The sequence below is a fragment of the Diadema antillarum genome, unplaced genomic scaffold, assembly GCF_040938485.1.
Source record: "Diadema antillarum isolate AM-2024a unplaced genomic scaffold, OU_Dant_1.0 seq00001046_RagTag, whole genome shotgun sequence".
Lineage (NCBI taxonomy): Eukaryota > Metazoa > Echinodermata > Echinoidea > Diadematoida > Diadematidae > Diadema > Diadema antillarum.
Window position 1 is genome coordinate 596,210 of NW_027271877.1, and position 21,778 is coordinate 617,987.

At 41.3% G+C, this 21,778-nt stretch overlaps 1 protein-coding gene across 1 annotated transcript in view; it reads right to left on the bottom strand.

The window, feature by feature from the left end:
• The window catches only part of LOC139743092 (uncharacterized), a 75,991-nt gene extending 57,380 nt beyond the window's left edge, over positions 1–18,611 (bottom strand). Inside the window, exons 1-2 of the mRNA XM_071653600.1 lie at positions 18,250–18,611; positions 12,961–13,076 (exon numbers count right to left, since the gene is read on the bottom strand). Coding sequence (XP_071509701.1) covers positions 12,961–13,076; positions 18,250–18,318 — 185 coding nt within the window. The 5' untranslated portion in view covers positions 18,319–18,611. The remainder of the gene's footprint in view (positions 1–12,960; positions 13,077–18,249) is intronic.
• Positions 18,612–21,778: the final 3,167 nt, after the last annotated feature.

Sequence of the window (21,778 nt, forward strand, 5' to 3'; positions counted from 1 at the left end):
GGCACAACAGCTCACTTGAGATTTTTTTCTTTACTGAAATCATATTGGTATTTAACGTCTACAGTGTAAAAATACTCGTTTCTATGATGAAAAAAAAATCCAAAACTGACAAAATTAATAGACCGCACATGCCATGGGATTATTTGGTATATATGGTAGGTATCATAGGGCAAAGATCACATCCACATTTGCAATGCATTTGCCATCTGTGGATGCATTGGAGGTTCAATTAATCCTTGCACCCAAAACAGCTCCGAAATGTCAGCTGAGCCTGAAATATCGATCCGCGAGAGTCTGGAGCGGTGGCGCTGCCACCTCTGGATTTGGCATTCCTGATCGCTGCACCAGGCGAGGCCATTCTTAGTCCCCCCCCCCCCCCCCCCCCCTCCACCACCACCACCATCATCACAACCCTCGCATGTTGCAAATCAATCCATATCAAACAGGCACATTGATTCCCAAGTTATAATCTACCCATCACCACAACTTCTTCTGATACAAATACTGCCATAACATACAAGCCATAATGAAACAGGCACTATTCAGGTCTGCTGTAGAAACATAATCATACTCTACTCTGCTGACTATCAAACTGAATAATTTACAATATACATGGCTTGTTGACTAGTAGTACGACAGAGGGATACTTTTTACTGCATCCTGCAGTTTATGAGGCAAAATTTTGTTAATGGGTTTTTCTTAGTCCTCTTGAGTCACACTTTCACGTGGCAATTAATCTGGACGACGCATCCCGAAAATGCTGCAACCAATCTCTCCGACCAATCTCGGAGTGAAGAATTGTCACACAATGCCCTGCGCTAATGGACGGACGATTTACAGTGAATTCCTCATCAGCACCTATTTCTGGCCGTGCCGTCCCATCCGTAGGGGGTATGGAACACTCGTAAAGAATAGAGCGGAGCAGTTCCAAGTAAAAAAAAGCATGATGGGATGAGCGAATTGGCGGTGACAGCTGGCGTGTCTCACATTGCCGAGAAGTCACATCGTCACCACGGAACCATCCCTTCGGGCGAAGACCATCGGCTGACTGGACAATTCTGGGAAGCCATCATACCGACGATTAACTCTCCAATTGTCCTTGACTTTGTACATCTCACTTCAAATCATGATGATTGTGAGTATGTGTGTGCGTGTGAACGCGTGTGTGTACAGAGGACCGTATTTTTCTCAAGATCGCACACAAACAAGCTGGCATGGCAAGTGCTCGTGCATTCATTGAAGATTGATTTCAAGGTGTACATTATGTGCTGTGCGCATTCCATCCTTTTAAATAATCTTCTCCGATGACCAATAACACACACAATATATGGCCTTAAATGTTGCTTTAAAGCTAAGACTGACACATCACATGTACTTTTCACAGGTCAAGTCTTGTAAAAACATGTTTCTTCTCTTGTACTACAATTAGCTGATCGGATTTCATATCCAATGCCTTTGCTGACCGTTATGGTCGCTCAAGAGCAAATAACTATGGCAGAGCCCTGGATTCAACCTCCTTCTTTGTATACTTGAACTGGGTTTCTTTTCCCTTTCTGTCTTTGTTTTTGACTGAAACTGCAACTACACAGGCGCCAATATCCCAGCATACTCCTGCACACTGTGCCATGTAATGTAAGCCATCCAGTTTTTCCCTTCGAATTTAATTTCAGACTTAATAGACCTCGTTCTCATCCGTAGTTATAGCCATTAGAAGATGCCTCGCGTAGTTTAAGCAATAGTTGCACTTCTCACATTACAAAGAATTGAGAAAAAAAAAAGGAGATGATATTAGTGTAACCCAACCTTGTGATAGAGAACTGCCCGCATCGTTCATAAAAAAGCAATAATAAAATCTGTTTATTGGCCTTCCCGGTGCCAAACGACTTGCAGTTTGTCAAGCATACAAACAAGCATCATAACCTGTTCAGTTTATCATGTGAAGCATATTGTGAATTAGCGTACAAGATGCTAAGGAACAACTGTATTTTGGGGGTCGCAAAAATGTTGTACTGCATGAGCTCGCACAGACACAAACACTGAAAGCATATAAGTTCTGACAAAAAAAAGAAGAAGGAATAAACCTAGGTCAGCCGAAGCTGTTGATCATACAATGTTAACAATCATGTACAGCAGGAGCACCTACCTACATCTTTCTTTCCTTCATGTCACTAGTTAATCCAGTCATGTGTTTATTTTTACCAACTTCATTGAGATTGCTTAACCCCCCCCCCCCATATTTTTCGCAAGATGTGAAAAGAAAAATTAAAACATGAAACCAAGTGGGTCAGGATAAGGTAAGCGACAAATAAGTTCTAAAGTTCCTGTTTTGCAGACGGTTATGCAATGCCTCTTAGACTGCCTGCATTTGGTAATATGTTAGCCTACCAGTACAGCACTGCTGTACACTACGGCACGATCCAACCAGCATGAGTGAAATGCCCCCCCCCCCCCATCCCCATTACGCACATTTGCCCTCATCAAATCATGATTGGATTCTCACACGGTATTCGGTGCCAGTCGACAAGCACAATCTACATGCATGCTGCCTATGGGGGATTTGACTCCACCAAAACCTTTCCAATGGATTAGTCGGGATAACAATTGAGGATGCCATTGTGAACGACGTGTGAATCTCTCCGGGGCCTACAATAATTTCCAAGGGGTGCACCTCTCCCCCCCCCCCTCCCCTCCCCAACCCATCCTAACTTCTGAGTTTCCCTCAAGGTTTAAATAGGTCAAGTTCAGAGGAACAGGAATGACAGGTGTAAAGGAGGATGGGGGGGGGGGGGGGGGGGGGAGAGAAGGAGGAAATACCAGAGATTTAGCTGAATCATGGAATAACAATAAGATGACGAAGGCCTTCTAGCTAATAGGGACAGAAGCCATGAGTTGATAGCATCTTGAAGAACTAACGAGGGGGCATTACAGTCACACGCACTTTGATAATGGCATTAAACTGTTTTTGCAGTCACATAGCTAAACCCCTAAGGGTGCACCTGCTATTTGGTAGGGGGGGGGGGGATGGGAGGAGGTATGTGGTAGCCCAATCAAGTCATAATGATGATCAAGTTTGGTTTCACATGCAACGTCTGCATGCTAACCTACAAATCACGACAAAAGTAGATGGCCTTTGAAAAATGGGGCTAGCACAATACAACGATTATGTTTTGGTGACAACACTGTCTGAAAGTTATGATAATGACAATCATTTTGGCAGTAACTGGCTGCAATATGTTACAAATTGTTCAGCACATTAATTCTGTTAAAATGACAGCAATGAACTACAACAATAGTGTCAAAACTGAAAGTGACTGACAGATTACAAAGTAAGCTAACAATTACCAACATCGACATGGGTATGTGGGGATTAAAGAAATCATATTTTACTTATAGAAAAAGCAATCAACTAAACGTCAGTCTTTTCCCTGGCAGAGGTTTTGGTTCATAAGAGATTTTTTGTTTCTTCAACGTCATTTTCAACCGCACCATATCATGTCATAACTAATTTGACTAGAAATTATTAGTATAACGGTAAGAAAGCGCTGAACAACGCTTCTCATTATCTCTAAAGTATGTTGGACTTGACATGGAGCACCACTCCACCAATGAAACCACCATGGACCAACTGTTGCAGCCAAGAAGTCATTATCAAATACTGGCTGATCTCATAGATAACCCAATTTGAAGGTTCTTTTTTTCTATTTTTGCTTCTTTTTTTTCGTTTTACTTGTCTGACGACCAACAAACGGTACCAAAAATCATCTGTGCCCACGGCGCAACGCCGATGACAAGATAAACTTGATTAGTCTAAGCAGTTGCTAAAACAAACTGCCACCTTTATACCAGGGAGTAAAAAGAGTTCCTGGCCCATCTTCAACAGGTGCTAATTGGGGAACGAGACTCAAACGTTATCTGTGCAAGGGGTAAGCTACAACAGAGCTTGCCATTAGAGTGACTTCGGATACAAGAACAACTGCATGGAGACTGCACCTAATAACCCAATTAGCATTGTCTGACGGGAGGTAAATATTTGCTAAGTTGGCCGTGCCAAGGACACATGTGGCCACGTATAAAACCAAGTAGGCTGTGTCACAACGATCTAGTATAACATGTCAAAAGTATGCAAAGGAGTATGCAATTATTTGCTAGGTAGACAACAATCCCTGTAGTCGAACCAATCGATACCATTCCACACCATTATCCGGGCTCTTGCCCTGTAAATACACAGATGTATTTATACACATGTGACATATCTTTGTCATCAATATGGACTCGGCATCTGCCATTGATAGGCCAGAGATATAGGGACAAACATTGACAAAACATCAACATCATCATCACATCGATCACAATTTTGCGTGCTGTCACGCTCAATATCACAGATTCGAGAAGTTTATCCTTTGGAGAATAAACAATGCAGTCTGCATTTATCAATCATTCCCAGCTTCCTCCCAGAGACACATTCATATCAAATTTTTAAACTCACCAAAACTGGTTTCATGACCTTAATCACAACTGTATGGGAATGATCTTGTTTCTCAATCAAATCATAATTGAAAATATAGAGGCAAATCAGTCCCATGAGACCACTACCAAGTACCCATAGAATTCCTATTCAAATAATTTGTTCTGTATCAATAGTAACAGTAGAATACATGTATTTTGACTAAATCCATGCAAATTCTACAGACTACAATTGCACATATCATGGCAACTTTGCAAACACATATATATTAACCAGTTGAGGACCATCGGGCTGATTTTGCTACAACACGCAATGGCCATAGATACTTGCTCGAGTATGCTTCGGACTCGTCCTCAACGGGTAAAAGGCAACAACTAAACACAGACAGAGTTCAAGTCACTTTGATATCCCATATGCCCAATCCACTGAACTATCTCCATAGCAACATATTTCTTTCCTTACATTATGGACTTCATAACTTATTTCGGCAACAGACTGGTAATCTGCTAGTGTAAGATATATTTGCACAGCAATGGTGGTACAATCTGATATTTCCTATGTACAAAAGTTAAGATATCAAAGTCCAACTCAAGATAGCAATGATGTATCATGTCAGAAGTTTGAACAACCTCAACTCCTGCCTTTTGCTTTTAAATGTAATTTGAGGCAAAGAATCCAACCAGAGAAAAAACATGAGATGCTACACAAACTGTCATGAGTGAGAGGGTGTGGTATCAAACTGAGAAAGAAAAGGAAAAAAAAAACAACAATTTCAATGGTATTGAACTGTTTCTGTATGCCACAAGCTTAGTACATTTTTGTCACATGTATATAATTTGTGTAAAGATTCATGGGGGTTGTTATAAAATCTTCAATTTAGTGCTTGGTAGGGTTGAATAAAATGGTGGTAATTAGCACGCAATACATGAATTAACTCACCACAGTCCCACCACACAACAAACCACTAGAGGAATTTGTTGCACGAATAATTTCATCACTCACCAAATCCAAGACAAAAACAAAAAATGCAGACAAAACCAAAACCTCTCATTCATCATCTCTAAATTGTTTCTACCTCCCACTCAATCCCCCCCCCCCCTCTGCCTCTGTATTCGTAACTTACCTAACGTGCATTGAGATAAGGGAGAACATTTTCATTGTCCTTTTCCTTCACACTGGCACCTCGGCAAGAAAAGTTTAACTCAAAACAATCCAGAGAAATTCCAAAGGAGCAGCCGACACAAGTGGACTGCACGGCCTGCAGGGGGCTTCTCCTGCCAGCTACTGTCCGATGATGATGATGATGATGATGGGCCACATTCGAAATCGGACACGCTCCTACCGCCGCTGCCGAGATCCCTGTGCCATCCAAACAAATTCCCGGGGAAAACACTTCAAGAGAGATTCCTGATGCTAGTCCTTGAGAGATGGTCCTTGCTCACTCGCACTTGTGGGCAAAGACAAGGGCCGGAGATATGTTTTATGACTGAATTACTGAAGTCATGCTGAGTACATGCCTGACGAAATCATATGGAGAAGTCCATATTTGGGGGAAGCGCCCTCGTATTTCTTCCAAGGCGGGAAGAAGAGAAGCGGGGAGGACGAGGAGGGGGGAAAATGTGTGTGTGTGTGTGCGGTCGGGCAGGCTGTAAATGGTGCAACTGATCTGGCGGTGAGACAGACTCAACAGAGAGATGAGAGAGAGAGAGGGAGGAAGGAGAGGGGACTGGGAATATCAGCAAACTTCTGCTGGCAGGGGGGAAGGGGTGAAAGTGCGCCGGGCTCCGCGACAAATCGACAAATTACCGCTCACTGCTGCCGGGAGGGAAAGTCGGGGCACACACACACACACACACATGCACACACACATGAGGTGTAATTAAGTCAGAAAGGGAAACTCTGGCTGATAGACTCTGACTCCCAGTCACTCCGTGCCAACCTGCAAAGTCGAGCTCGCTACATCACCCACTCATCGACGCAGAGTGAATCATGCCGCAACAATTCGGCAACACGCTCGCCGCTCAACGTCACAACTGATCAATAACTCGGGATCTACTGGGCATCGGGTGGAGATATCGTTGGAACTCATGGGTCGCTCGCATCAACAGTGGCACTTGCAGAGAAGGGGCTTCAGCTTGATGACAGGTCCAATAATTATCTGAATCAATCAAGGGCCTGTTAACGATCTGTTCCTCACATCATCAAACTACATAACAAGAACAACCTAAACTCCAAACAAATACACACACACACACACACATACATACATACATACATCACGATACATCGTCTACTGGGTCCCAGAGCTGAACATAATGACATGGCAATTAAGATGCCACTCTCAGCCAAAGGAATGGTGGATTTAAAAAAAAAAAAAAAAAAAAATTGCTGCATGCTTCCACGCTATCTATAGTCTGACAGACCAACATGATGGTAAACATTCCCACCTCCCGGAACATTACTTTCTTAATTTCAATGAATTTACTTCACCCATTTGCCTTTCACTTACAACTTTACAAGCGAAAGAAATATAAATGAATACTGTAAGAGCACTAAGACCAGAAATATTCACAGCATGAAATTTTCGCGAATTGTCACTGGCATTCAATACACAATGTGAAGACAAGAACTTTCGCGGGGATTTAAATTTGGCAAAATCTTGGCTCTCGCGAAATTAAAATGCACGCGAAAACTTCAGGTTTTACAGTATATTAGTCCCATTTGTTAATAACACTTTTCTATCAAGTGACAATAATTGTCTTGTTTTATCAATGAATGCCTTTTGGTGGCATCTTTTCTTTTTAAATTTTAATAGCTGGCAATAACCAAACTGGGGCTCTACATGCAAATAAGCAAATCAATGGCCCGTTATGATTTTTATTTTCAATTTGAACATTCAAGACCCCTAGAATCCCTGTCTGATTAACAGGAAAAGATGTAGCTATCTAATGTACAGACGAAGCCAGGCTGCTATACATTTGACAATAAAAAAACAAAAAGAAGAAGAAAAAAGCAACAACTAACCCTAACTTCCTGCGTTAGCAATCCTGTGCCTTGCCAGACGGAAGTTGACATTGTCCCACCGCATGCACATTCCCATGTCTACCACCTTTCCTAGCTAAGCAAAGCTTCACATGTAAAATTCCATCTACACCGCCATGCTAAGAGCCTATTAGAAGACTCATATCCATTAACCCATCGAGAACGAGTTGATTTTGCTATAACACACATTTCCCATATAGACACCTGCCCCAGTATACTTGGGGAGGGGGGGGGGGAACTAGTCTTCAACAGGTTAAGATTGTTTCCAGTGGTACATCATGTCCGCTTGCTCTAAAGAGATGTTCTATGCTAGTTGCAGCACTTTCCTTCCAGTCTTGTTTGGTAATGAAAACTGTAAAATGAGGAATGTTCGCGTGCATGCTAATTTCGCGAGCGTCACTATTCGCAAAATTAAAATGCACGCGAAAGTTCTTGTCTACACTGTATGCATTGAATGCCAGTGGCAGTTTGCGAAAATTTCACGCCGCAAAAAAGGCCTTCAGCTCCAATTCGCGAAAAATTCAAGCCGCGAATATATCATGTTTTACAGTAATCGCTTGCTTTTATCCGCTGACAATATTGTTAAATATCATAATTATTATTTCGTGACATTAACATATTTTGTCTGCCTTACCATAAAGGGGTAGTTCCCAGATAATGTCCAAATAAACTGCTGCTCATGAGGAGCCTTGCATCACAGTACATGGGACTTAAATGTGCAGGCTGACTTCTATGATTTACACAGTCATGTACATATGTGTGTATACATATCACTTAAAAAGTTACCAAATTCATTCATTTCTAGCATCAAGCACCAGATCAGAATCTACTGTTTGCTATAACAAACTGTAAGTGGTGTCTTGCCGAAGCAAATTGAACAGATTTGGGCATCTAAACCCTCAGAAAAAAAAAAGACATTCACTAGAGAAAGTTAATTCAAGAAAATTAGTAGTAGCTGAATAAAGCCAGGTGGCTGCTACAGACGGGCGGAAAATGGGAAAAGTTTGACTGTACGCTGCAATATCGGCAAACTGCGACGCCAAACAATTCTGCGTTGTTGCAAAATGCCGCCGGCGACGACAACGTCCGTGTGTGCGTGAAGGGGTTAAACGGGGTGAATCGACCGGGGTCGCGGAACGAGGTGAAAGAGTTTGTGGTAACCCCATGTCTTCGTAAAATATTAACGACGACTGCCCCCGATGTTTCACTCCCCAGATTGTCCCGACGCTCGCCAGCTAATGAACCAGACAGAGCTTCTCGGCCAAGCTAATGGAGGCAGAAAATGAAATTATAATGACACAGCATCGCAGCAGCCTCGTCCATCTTGCCATACTGGCAGTTATCTCTTCCACCTTTGCAGAGGAAATGTTAAAAAAGAAAAAAAGTGCAATATTTAAAGCCCCACCTCATACAGTATGGATTGGAGGAATTTAATAACAAAGATGAAGCTGACTAAATTATGTTCTATTTTTCAGGCTTTAAAGAAGCACATAGAGATCTCAGCACAAGAAAAATGTATATTCTTTTGTTCTTTTTTTTTCAACAATTTTTTTCTTATTAAGTTGAGCCTTCAAACTCATACAATTTCTGCTTTATCTGCTTATTCAGTTCAGAATCAAACGAAGATATTACAACACTTGAATTGGTAAAAGCATGTGCTAAAATGATGGCCAAAACAGATATGGTATCTTCTAAGGGTCATACTGCATGGAGATTTTTATATTTCTCCCTCTTTTACTCTTTGTTTTATTAAAACTATGAGGGAGAATAATTTTCTATAACCCTACAAATATGTTACACACTCTTTATGCTTTTGCCATGACTCTTTGGCTTGCTGGCTAAAGTCGACTTAAAACCCTGCTCATAATATTGCTACCAATCCATTTTTATCATGAAATTCTTTCCATCCTAGTTGGCTGCTCAATATTTCAACTGCGTTAAAAGCATTCTAGCACCTTGTAATGCAATTATACTGACTGCCAATTCTAACGATTAAAATGCCCAACGTTTTGTAGAGTCTCTGCGAGCAGCTGTATGTGTGTCATAATAGTCCTGTGTCTGAACTAGTCGTGACCCTCATCAAATCCACTAGCACTCCCACGGATAGAGTGCATTTATTTTATCGCCCACACCATAAACTTTCAGGAACAATCAGAATTGACCTTGGTACTCTTGTACACAGAATCTCCTCTGCACTTCCCAGCACAGAATTTCACTAGGTGCACAGCTTGGTTGAGATGAGCAATCATTAAAGGCATAATTTACCATTTGCAGATAAAACAAAAACCCAGCATTAGTGCTTCAAAATAGTTCTAAAATGTGAGTAAGGGCTAGAAACAACCACTGTAAAAATTTGACTCCGTATAATCGATGTTAAGTGTTGTTAAATGCACAAAATGTGAACAATAGTTATAATAAAAATGTTTCCAGATTAAACTGTCTACAGTTATGGTTTATTGAGAAAAACACTGATATCTCCTCATATTTTAGCCTTTATTGCAAAAATTTCATATGGTAGGATTTTTTTTTATATTAACAGACCTACACATATGCATCAAATGTGATATCTTGAAAATTTTTGAAATCACTACTCCCAAAGGTAAACTGGACCTTTAAAGGGGCATTCCAAATGACTTTCATAATTTCACATCAGGTAGTACATAAGATAAATCGACAGCTCTGAGTATAGATTTGTGGAATTTCTTGTGATCTTTGAGCAGAGAAACCAATACTCCGAAAATTTTTAAAACAAATTACACTGAACAGTCTTGGTGACAAAGGAGGCTCACATATTTCAGAAATGTAGCAGTGTAATTCCATACATTGTACATTCTTCTTTTGTTATTTCCTTGAGCCCCAACTCATGCATTCTTATGGTGAGGCTGCCATGTTATCATCCTTGTTCATTGCAATTTGTTATAAATTTTGAAAACATTCTTATTCCTCATCCCAATCACTATAAATTCTGCAACACTGTGGTCAGTATAAGTAATTTATCATTGTTCATATGTAAAAATCGGAAAATCATCCAGGTTTCCTTTAATTGATTACAGTGTCAGCAGTGAAAAAAAAAAATTGTGGATGTTTGTTTAAATTTTGACAAGATATACCTACATGGATCTCCAAATTTCTACAATCCATCAGCATTGCTACCAGTAGCACTGTGGTTTGCAAAATAGAAACCCACACATTGCATTGTAATTGTATAAGAAATCAACATTATTGAGCGTGTTTCTACTGAGAGCACCTCACATCTCTGGCATCGCCACGAATTTTGTCCAACGCAGCACCTCGTATTTTACGACCACTGGAGCTGTTTCTACTGAGCGATAAAATACGAGGTGATGCAAAGGTGACGTGCAAATGCGGCGATTCCGGAAGTCAGGTATTTTTAAGTCACAGATTGGGTCACGCGCGCACTGCCTGACAATATAAAATGAAATACTAAGTAACGCGGTGTAAAATCAAAGTAAGTGATGAGGGCTTAGTAATGCAATAAGTTAGGCTGTTAATCATGCGAACAATAGACGATGAATGCCACAATTCACATGTAACGTAACGCATAGGGCCTATAACACGTACACAAGCGAGTTGGTACAAACAAAGCATGATGCGAACATGGTCGCTGTGTGTACACACGTATTTTGTACACATGTGTCGAAGGAGTGAGTGCAATGAACCAATTGAAAAGCGCGGGGGAAAATTCTAGACGTCCGATACACCACGAATTTCGCTACCCAGTGTGTTTCTACTGAGAATCGTCCTTCGCGTCACCACGCATCGACCACCTCAATAGGTGGACGACGGAGCTCCTCGCATCACCCGGCATCAGCCACTACCCGATCTGTTTCTACTGAGGAAAAATTCGAGGTGTCACCACGCATCGGCCGGTATCGGCCGCCATCGGCCGGCATAGGCCGGTATCACCACACATCGGCTGGCATCACCTCAAATTTTCGTCGCTCAGTAGAAACACACTCATTGTCCCCAATAAGGCCTCAATGAAATCTCAATCCAATTTGTTATACACACATTGCTCTTTATCCCCTGCAGGGCAAAATGTGTTGCACATGGAGGCCCATTGAAATTGAAATATTGGAATCTTTACAGAAGGCTAGGCTGAACAATCCATTCACACAATTTCGTCTATGAATATTTCAACATGCTCACTTTTCCTGGTGATAGATAGGCCCCACATTATTCATTGGCTGCATTCTTCAGTCAATTTGTATGACTCAAGACTGTAATCATACTATTAAGAGGTTTTTTTTTTTTTTTCATTTACAGGCTTTAAAGGCACACACACCAATACCCTCACACATTTATGCATGACCATACACAACACACAGCTATATTCACACACACACATACATAAGACACACACAGTATACACTACAACCACAAATACACAAAACATACACATATAGGCTACATAGGCCCATATACTACACGTACACTGACACAAACACAAAAGACAAACAAACACACATACACACAGAGAAATGCTATTTTATGTACTACTTATACACGTTGTACGTACATAGGTAAATGTCCTTGTCAGCTAACATAAAGAGCTACAAAAAAAAAAAACCAAATCAAAACAAAACAAAACCCAACCCTAAGCAAACCCACAGATATCACATACATGTATTACATGAATGCCATACAGTCAGGATCAACTTTCACTTACACAATACCGAAAGGACTCAAAACTTACACTTGACAGAAGAGACTCCCATTCTATACACAATGCAATTTTCACACTCATAATCAGGCGTCTCGTGAGCAAAGCAGGCGTGTAACTCTGGGCGGGAAGTGCGACATACTGAAAATATAAATCTCATCATTACTTTAGCACAAAGTGAACAAACACTCTCAGATGTCTGAATGTGCTAATTACTCGGCAGTACAGATTGCACACAATATCATAGCAAGGGTTTTGAGTCTTCACCCACTGCTCATGTGTTGTAAATATGTTCTTTACAGTAAAGTTTATGGAAATCATCATTTTTGCTGGAAAGGACAGGTTTTACAATGGATCTTGACAAGTATACGATCACTTTTTTTAATAGAAAGATCAAAGAAAAAAAGTACTTTACTACCCCTACTCTTGAAACAATTCTTTGCAGTCTTTGAAGTGGCATTATCATAAAAAAAAATCAAAACAATTTTCTGTGAGTATTGTTGATTTCTGCAAGGTAAAATATCACAAAATTCTTTGATGAATTGGTCTTCAGTTCAGTTGGCTCATTAAATCACCTTTGATGCTTGAAACACACACACAAACACACACACACACATACACAAACAAACAAGCAAACAAACAAATAAACAAACAAACTAACAAACAAACAAACAGACAGACAGACACACACACATACAGACATTCAAAGTAACCATCTCAATTGTAGAGGCAGAATGGATGGTGCTTAAAAATGATGCAATCAACTCACCTCTCAAATTCCTCAATGTCCTCTCTGGTCGGTCTGAAATGCTGGCGCTCGGAACGCTCAAATTTTCCCACACTCTTTGTGCGCTTCAGCGCCTTTTTCATGCGAAGTGGGATGCCCTGCAAGGGTAATAAAGAAGACAAGATCAGAATAAATTTTAGTTCGTTAAAAAAAAAGTTCTAGATGACTGTGTTACAGACAGAATCATCACAGCAACAAAAATTCAAACAGATGCACAAACAAATTATGTTTTCTTACTGGTTGTAATTTTTTTTTTTTTGGGGGGGGTGGTGGGGAGAGGGCAAAAAGAAGCGATAATGTCCGACTGATGATCTGAAGCAGGTGAATAGACTGAGGAAATGAAAATTTTAAGAGATCGCAATTAACCCATCTTCTTCGCTCATCTTGTCTACTCTTACAGAGGGGGATGCGCGTCAAAAACTCCATGAGAGGAAATGAAAGAGACATAGCCTGAATGTATTAATAATATCAAATGGTAATATCAATAATGATAACAATTACAATATTGATAATAAAGAATCATCATCATCATCATCATTATCATCATCATCAAAATTTATAGCCATTCAAGGACTATGACTATGCCAAGCTTTTATGCATGTGCTTAGATGGAAAAGGGCATTAGTCAAAACTTTCATTTGAAGAATTAAAAAAAAAAAGGGTGGGGGGGGAACAAGGTATGAACGCATGACAAAATGTGTGCCACACAGTAAAAGACCGATCCATGTCTCTCTTCACAAATACCAACACAATTGACTACATTACAAAACAATGAATGCTGTTGATCATGACAGAAAACTTTTTTGGGGGGCCAAAAATTATAATTCCTGACAGAAATTACCACTTCCCCCCCCCCAAAAAAAAAAAAGAAAGAAAAAAGAAAGACAGCTATGAATCAATTACATAAACAATCAAACAAAATAAAAAACTACAAACAAATATAAATCACACACATCAAATGAGAGAAAAATTCTTACAAAAGGCATCCCAACTGTACAGCAGAGAGCAGACGACATTAACAATATTCCTGATCACTGTGAATGGTTGTAGATGAATGACGATGATCACAGAGACATTTCTCTTTTACTCAAAAGAGGGGAGCTGACGTATTACTACCACTACCACTACTACCAATACTGGCTGAATACCAAAGTTTTTTGTAAGACTTCCTGAAATTGCGTCAAGCGAGAAAATCCCGGTCATGAATGGGGGTTTGAGTTGAGGCGAGTGTCTATACCAAGAAGTCATTCATGATGCGCCCCTGTTCTTTTCTTTTGTTGTTTGTTGACCTCCACTCAGCCATGTCACTGGGTTACCATAGCCAACCTGTCACTGCTGCCGACATTTTTGCCGAGCAAATCACGGCTCTCCATAATCCCCTCGCTTCGGGGCAGTCACTACCATTGACTACCGAATCTACAGAGAGAGTATTATATTTGGGGGCAATGCCGGGTCTCAATGCCACTGTTTGATGAGTCACTGTATTCCTTGAAAAAGAGCGTGTTTCTTTCTTTTTATCTCGGGGGGGGGGGGGGGGGGGGGGGGGGGGGGCTGCATTGAATATTTTATGTATGAATTAAGCATGGAATTCTTTTTCCTAGCATAAAATGAGGTCGAAGGTCAAAGTCTCTGGTTGGTGTAGCAGACGGTTTGTTTATTTTGCTGTCTCTTCCACGAATTTGATATGTGGGCCAGCGGCCCACACTCTTTGTGGCGCGTGACTGTGCAGATATCATTCGATACTGTGGTGTAAATTCTGACCGCTCTAACATTTGCATACTGCAATACCCAAGACCATCTTTTGACCAAAATAAATAGGGCCTACATCACAAAGGTGTATTTGGAATATCTTATGAGTTCATCTAAGAATGATTTTCAGTATATGTGTGATGTTGACATGAAGAACAAATACACTGTCTCTCAAAATCAAACTGAACTAAACTTGTGGAAATAGTTGTCTGTACAAAAATACATAATATATAAATCTTCTCAAAATAATGTATTCTGACAAAAGACAAGTTGATGTCTTGTTTCATCTTTCATATTTCATTCACTATGGAAGAAAACATCACTTTGCTTTCATACAGTTTTGTATTAATGCACAGAAATACCTCATACTCCAAGTATGAGACCACGACACAACTGATTTATATGGAGCTGATGCTTGTTTGGGCCTGCCACACATTTGTGTTGGGCAAGTATAAAAATGTGCGAGAGCATTGAACTTTGCAGGGCAAGAATACAATGTACTTCAGTAATTAGGGTCCTAATGTGCCAAGGACCTTCAGATTAACTTGACAAGCTTTCACATCAGCATTCTGAAGTCCATTCACACTTGACCTACATACAGTAGTTGTAAAGTTAGCAAGCCAATTCGGGTGTATAGCAAATGTTCCTGGGCTAAAAAAGGCCATACTGACACAACAGGGATAATGTAAACTCTATTGACTGACAATCAGTTTCCAGACATCTGTGATGATCGTAAGAAAAAGCACAGTGCAGGTCTAAAACACGTACACTGTAGGTGCATTCACATTTGAAATACAGTGGTGTTAGATACCTCCATAATTTCTTGGCAACACTTTCATTTATAAAACACCACATGGTATTTCTGGTAAGCATTGTGTGCATACTGTGCACATCTCTTATGGGGAAAAGACAGGAAGTGTGTCAGTGAGAAACACACCACTGTATGATCATTGGTACTTTGTGGCATGATTCACGCTCAAATCTTGCAAGCATATTTCGTTTTAAGTTTGAATTACTACCCTAGATACCACAACATTTTGCTTTGTAGGGCCTATTTTTCGGTGTAGGCCTACTTGCGTTAAACATTATGAGTCAAAGCACAAAATACTGTAGTACTTTATCATCCATGATCAAGTGAATGCACCCAATGCAGAACTTTACCCCAAAGTTCTAGGACAGTGAGGTAAAGGAATGTGATCGGCATGAGCTTGGATTCTTTCAGCTTCCCAAATAGATGCATGCATGCAAAAATGCATACAGAGTAGCCTATATTCTGCTCCAAAAAGTTTTGAAGTCAGTATAAACAGATCTATCACACCACAAACAGAGGAAGCCCGTCAAAAAGGACAATCAGCAAATTTCGTATTATTCTTGACTTTTATCCGAGAGGAAGATAACTCTGTTCACGGCGACAGCTGATAACACGGTTCAGCCATGAAAAAAAAAATATCTCAAAGACAATACGGATGACACTGGAGATAGCAACATCGAGGACTTGGTCCACGGAGGTCATTTTCCTTCAAACACAACGGCCCAACTCTCCCCAAGGACTAGGAAAAACATCTGAACAAATACTACACGGTCAGAAATCATCTTTTTTTTTCTCAGGCAGATGTCCTTTGCTCGCAAACCTTCAACATCAGAAAGATCCGGATATGAATCTTCATTCACGCAGCCAAAATAAACACAGCACTCTTGGGCTAATCTCCACATTCTTGGGCGCCAAAGTACAAAGTACGCAGAGAAAGAGAGTATTCATCTTACACAATGTTAATTGCTCTACTTCCGCTGTCCAAATGGTTAAACTTCGCTGGGCGTCAAAAAGTAAAGTTCTCTATCATGTCTATTATAATGCATCCTTGTCATAAAACTGCCCCAGACCTATGCCCAGACAAAATACCTCAAGAGGTATATGAGCGTTGCTAGGCAACTAGAGCGATTTGAGCCGTGTTTCGGCACACGTATCACTTTCAGCAACAGAAACTTTTTACTTTCACACCACTTGTCATCAAGTACTTTTCATGTCTTTTTTTCATACAACATGCAATACTGAGCAGAAGAAAAAAATGGACTATATCACACAAAAACTAAGTATCAACTTCTATCAATGATTCAACCACCATATCAACTCTCTCTGTGTTTTGTAAGTGACAATATACAAAATATCTGGATAGCCATGTATCCTTTTCAATCACTCTGAAGTCATTCTTTGATACGTAAAACTTCAAATGAACAACCAAAAAACCCTCCCCCCAAAACCAAAGAACAAGAGGAGAAGTCAAAAGTTTCTGACATTGACTGAAAGATAAAAACAGAGACAAATGTCAAAACTAATGCAAGGAGATAGCATTATGTTGTTATGATGCGGCAATAAAGTTAACAAGGTCATCTCGTTTGATGGCTAGGACTAATGGTATCACCGAGTTCCCCTGCGTGGCATTCTGAAGTGTATCACGTCAAAAGGATATCTATCACAAATGCCCTAATTTGGGCACATTCGGCGTAAAGGCGAGACAGGCACTCAAAGTTTTAGAATAGTTTATTGCCCTCCAATAAGAGTCGATGAGGTCTCGCTGGAAAGCGCTGCCGCCGCGACAAATTTGCTCTCCTTCGGTGCGTTCGTTCATGGTGAGAGAAGATTCACGGCGGAAAGAGCATGGCCCCCCGAAAAATTGCCTCCATAAATCAGCGCCGTTATGCCCCATTGTTTGACAGTTCTCCCAGCCTGTTCCGAATCCTCACAGGAATGAGGAAGAAATCAAATATACTGCGATAGATGAATGGATTTGAATCACACTGTAGAATACATACCCCCTCCCAAAAAGAGGGGAAGAGGAGAAGGAGGAGGAGGAGGAGGAGGAGGAGGAGGAGGAGGAGGAGGAGGAGGAGGAGGAAGAGGAGCTCTGTGTGGATTTGGTCCTTAGAAGAGTCAATGACTGAAATTCAATATGCACACCAGCATTTAATTCTGAATTTTCGACACGAATGTGACGTAAGATATAAGAATTCTGATTCAACTTGAGCTAGAGAAGCTCACCTTTAAAAGAGAAAACAAAAATTGAGAAAAAAAATAACCTAACGCAAAACACGAGTTCAAAAGCTTCTGATGGAGAAAAGATGATAGTCCAAGCCCTGTGATGCAACCCAGATGTTGTATGAAGCCAATTTTAGAGGAACGAAGTCATACAGAAAAAGAATATCAGAAAGTTGAGCTGTGAATTAAGTCGATTAAAAAAAAATACTCATCTGAAGTCATCACTCTGATAGAAACTTGTAGAACCTCTCCTTCTGATACTTGAAAGTGGGAAGCATTTTCTTTATTTCCTTTGTTTCATGATATCTGACTGAAGCTTGAATACTAAAAGTGCAATATCAGTTCAGCTTGGAATGTTCAATTCCAGTGCAATGGTGAATACTCACTTCAGCTTTGTTTGAACTTGTGCAAAATGTTAGGAGATACAATACCACTGGGTAAAAAATGTGAACGTAAGTTCCTCTTCCGCGTATTTTTTTCAGACTTACCACATACATGTCGTCTTTGCTGCCTCGCTTTTGAGGCCGCAATTTCCCTCTCGGCTGATTCTGATCCATCTTTCGTACCAGTTAGCACTACAGGGTATCGGCAAACATAAATGATTGGCCCTATGCAGTACCATAGAATCGAAGGAGGCAGAAATATGTTTCCAGTTTGGTGGTGGGATGGTGGTTCATATACCGCTATACCATAAAGTCCTTCCCTTGATGGTCTAAAGTTACTGAAAGTCACTCCAAGTCAAACTCTAAGTGGGTGCACGCATAAAAGACATAAAAGCATGAAAACCACCATGTACATTCGTATCATACACAGAAATGTCCGACTAATTGCTAGTCATTATGGTGTGTGCCAGGCAGCCAGGTCAGGCATGCGAGAAGGGAGGTGATTGCTATTCAAGGAAAATGGCACATCCATCACCGAATTCTGCCCCACTCGGACCAGCTGCTAGGCGCACTTGTCGTTTCATGTATTCGTTGTCATTTTAGCAGAATGAAGAAAAAAAACAACAAACAAACAACAAATTGGCAGAAACCAGAGAGAAAGAGATAGAGATCCCGTGAGTGCCAACCCCTCTGTCCGACCATGGAAATGCACCACCTCCTGCCCTGCCTGACACCATGCGATGAATTATTTATTGCAGCGGGCAGGCAGCTCCCGTGGACATGGGACTTGATTCGATCGCCACGCACGTCAACAACTGGCAGATTCTACCCCGCATTCGACGGTGGATACCACAACACTGTCATGGATAGTATCCCTTCAAACAATGAAAAGAAACTGCGATGTGCTCCTTTCAGATACCACTGTGATATACCACTTTCTTCCGTACAATGGTGAATACAATGATGAATATCTTCCTTTCTCAGTGCACTGTCATAGCTTCCTTTCCTAAAACGCTGTGATAATTTCCTTTCCAAAATATCCTGCGATAATGTCCTTTCCAATGATGTTGCGATAGTTTCCCTTTCCAGCAAACACCCGATGGCTTTCCCACAGCGAGTGAGCTTCTATCGTCGACTTCCACCAGAAGCCTATTCACTGTGCACTTGTACTGCAGATAACGGGTAGCCACTGCGAACACTGTTGAATTGTCTACACATTAGGCTCTGCCGACACTTTAAACGAAAGACCCACTTCACGGAGGCCCAAGTTCTTTATACAGAATGTGAGATTAAAAAACAAGTAGTAGCAGGGTAAACAAGATCCGCACACTTTGCACACATACTCCAGACACAGAGAGACCATATGGGTACCAAGTTCAACAGCTGGTGTAATAATGACAGGGCCCGATACGTCGTGACTTCTCGTAATCATGTAATTAAGACGTTATCTCACACGATATCATCCCTGTCACTGCCGAGCATCAAGCCTGCCCTCAATAAAAGTCAGCTAGGATCTCTTCTCCGTATCTTCCTTCCAGAAAATATTCCAGGGCAGTGAATGTCGTGCGACGCGATGCCGAATTAAAAAATCGCCGGTGTGCAAATGTCGGCAGCCGAAAGTTTGACAGAATTCCTAATGAGTGCATCTAACGGTGGCCCGCTTTGCAGCATGCACACAAGGCGGTTGGCAATAGCCCGTCCATCTGATCCCCGTTATTACCGATATGCACTGGTCCGTTACTGATAGTGTAACAGATCTGCAGCTCTCTTCCGATGAAGTACCTACCGATCGCTTCAACCCTGTGTTTTTGTGATGATGTGGGGAGAGAAAAAAAAAAGATACCGGACTTGTGGATTTCCTGCAAGGCTGGTGGTGGTATACTCAGCCCTTCTACTTTGGGGTCACACCACTGGTAGTTTTAACAAGTCGGAAAGGGATCATTGCCAACAATGATGACAGCTAAAAGAGGAGTGAAGAACCAAGTCGAATTACAGGATGGTATAATCGGAAGGAAGTGGAGGCATCTGGGCTTCGATGGCCCTGTTCACACAGTAATTCCAAGTCGCATCATCATTACAGAGATATCCAAAACCAAATCATAGTCCGAGTGGGGTCCCATTCACATGAGGACAAGCGAAACCCAAGACACTGAAGACATCACTACAATTTTTCAAAAAGGTATCAAACAACTTTTCAGACAAAATTGCTGAATTCATTGTTTATCGTTTGAAGACCTTTCTCACAAAAAACCAGTTAGCCCCTCTCTGCTCACATTCTAATCTGGTTTCATTATTTAGTATCTGGTGAAGTTTCGGTTTTTGATTCACTGCATGCTGCTTTGTTTGGTTTAATATGTGTGGTCAGTCAATGACAGCTGTCAGACAAAGGAAGTAATTAACTATCCAGGGGCTAGCTGAAGGCCTACATAAAATATGTTGTGTGTGTGTGTGTGTGTGTGTGTGTGTGTGTGTGTGTGTGTGTTCAACACTGTTTATACAATAAGAACAACAATGGCAAGAACGCCAATAGCACAGAGGTACTCGATCCACGAAGCGACCACCCCCACCCCTCCCCCTCCCTCCTCCCCCCCCCCCCCCCCCCCCCCCCACCAGCAGATACCAACAACCTCGAAGTCTGCGAACTGGCGAGTTTCCAAGTAGGACTTGAGCCGCCTTCTGCAAAACCATAATCTTTCAGGATTTGTGCGGCTCTGGACCTGCAGCACAGTCCTCATTCTCCCAATCCACCTTCGTGCCAATGATCGTCTAGTCGCTACCACCAAAGGGCCTTCTCACGAACTGCTACCGGTCTGTCTGTCGGCTGATTGGGGAAGTAGTCTTCTATGATCCATTTCCAACTCAAAACTTCCTGTATTTGTACTATTTGTTTGTTTTGCCTCGAATGGCGTTTTCTTTTTCATTATTTCACTCTGTGAGGCGAGTAATGACGATCTACGACTGACCTTTGCGTCAAGTTGTCATGTCGATGAAACCCCAATTTCCTTGCTCATTTTTCATTTAATTTGTCATGTCCATACAATAATAATTATTTTTTTTTTTGCTGTGGAGAATTTCAAAGATGTTCATTTCATCCAACAGCATAAATGACAATGACTTTCAACAATATATCACTTAATCACCTTTTTAATACATCTACCAATTTCATAATCACAAAAGAATGCACTGTAACCGTACACTAACCACTAAGTGGAGACAGTTTTGTTATGTTGTTGGCTTGTCTACAGGTCCTTGGAAGGGTAAAGAGCTCACTCCTGAAACATCTGCGGGCCATCAATTTTACTGAGGCAAACAGCTGTTCACTGACACCATGACAGCACAGGCCTGTGCTGAATCGTCAAGGCCCACTCGTGTTGACACACGCCAAACTGCATGCGTGGGACTGGGGGCACATGACGCATCCTCTCTCTCTCTCTCTCTCTACCGCAGTGAGCCACAAACACATGTGTTATGGAGTGCTCAATAAGATAGTTCCCATTTGCTGAAGAGCTTCTTCAACTCTACTCCAGCAGAACCAAAGATGATACACACTGACTGTGTAGGCCTATACCGTTAGGGCTCCAGAAGGTACATTGTACGCCTACACTCACAGACTACAAGGTTTTACAGTCTGTTT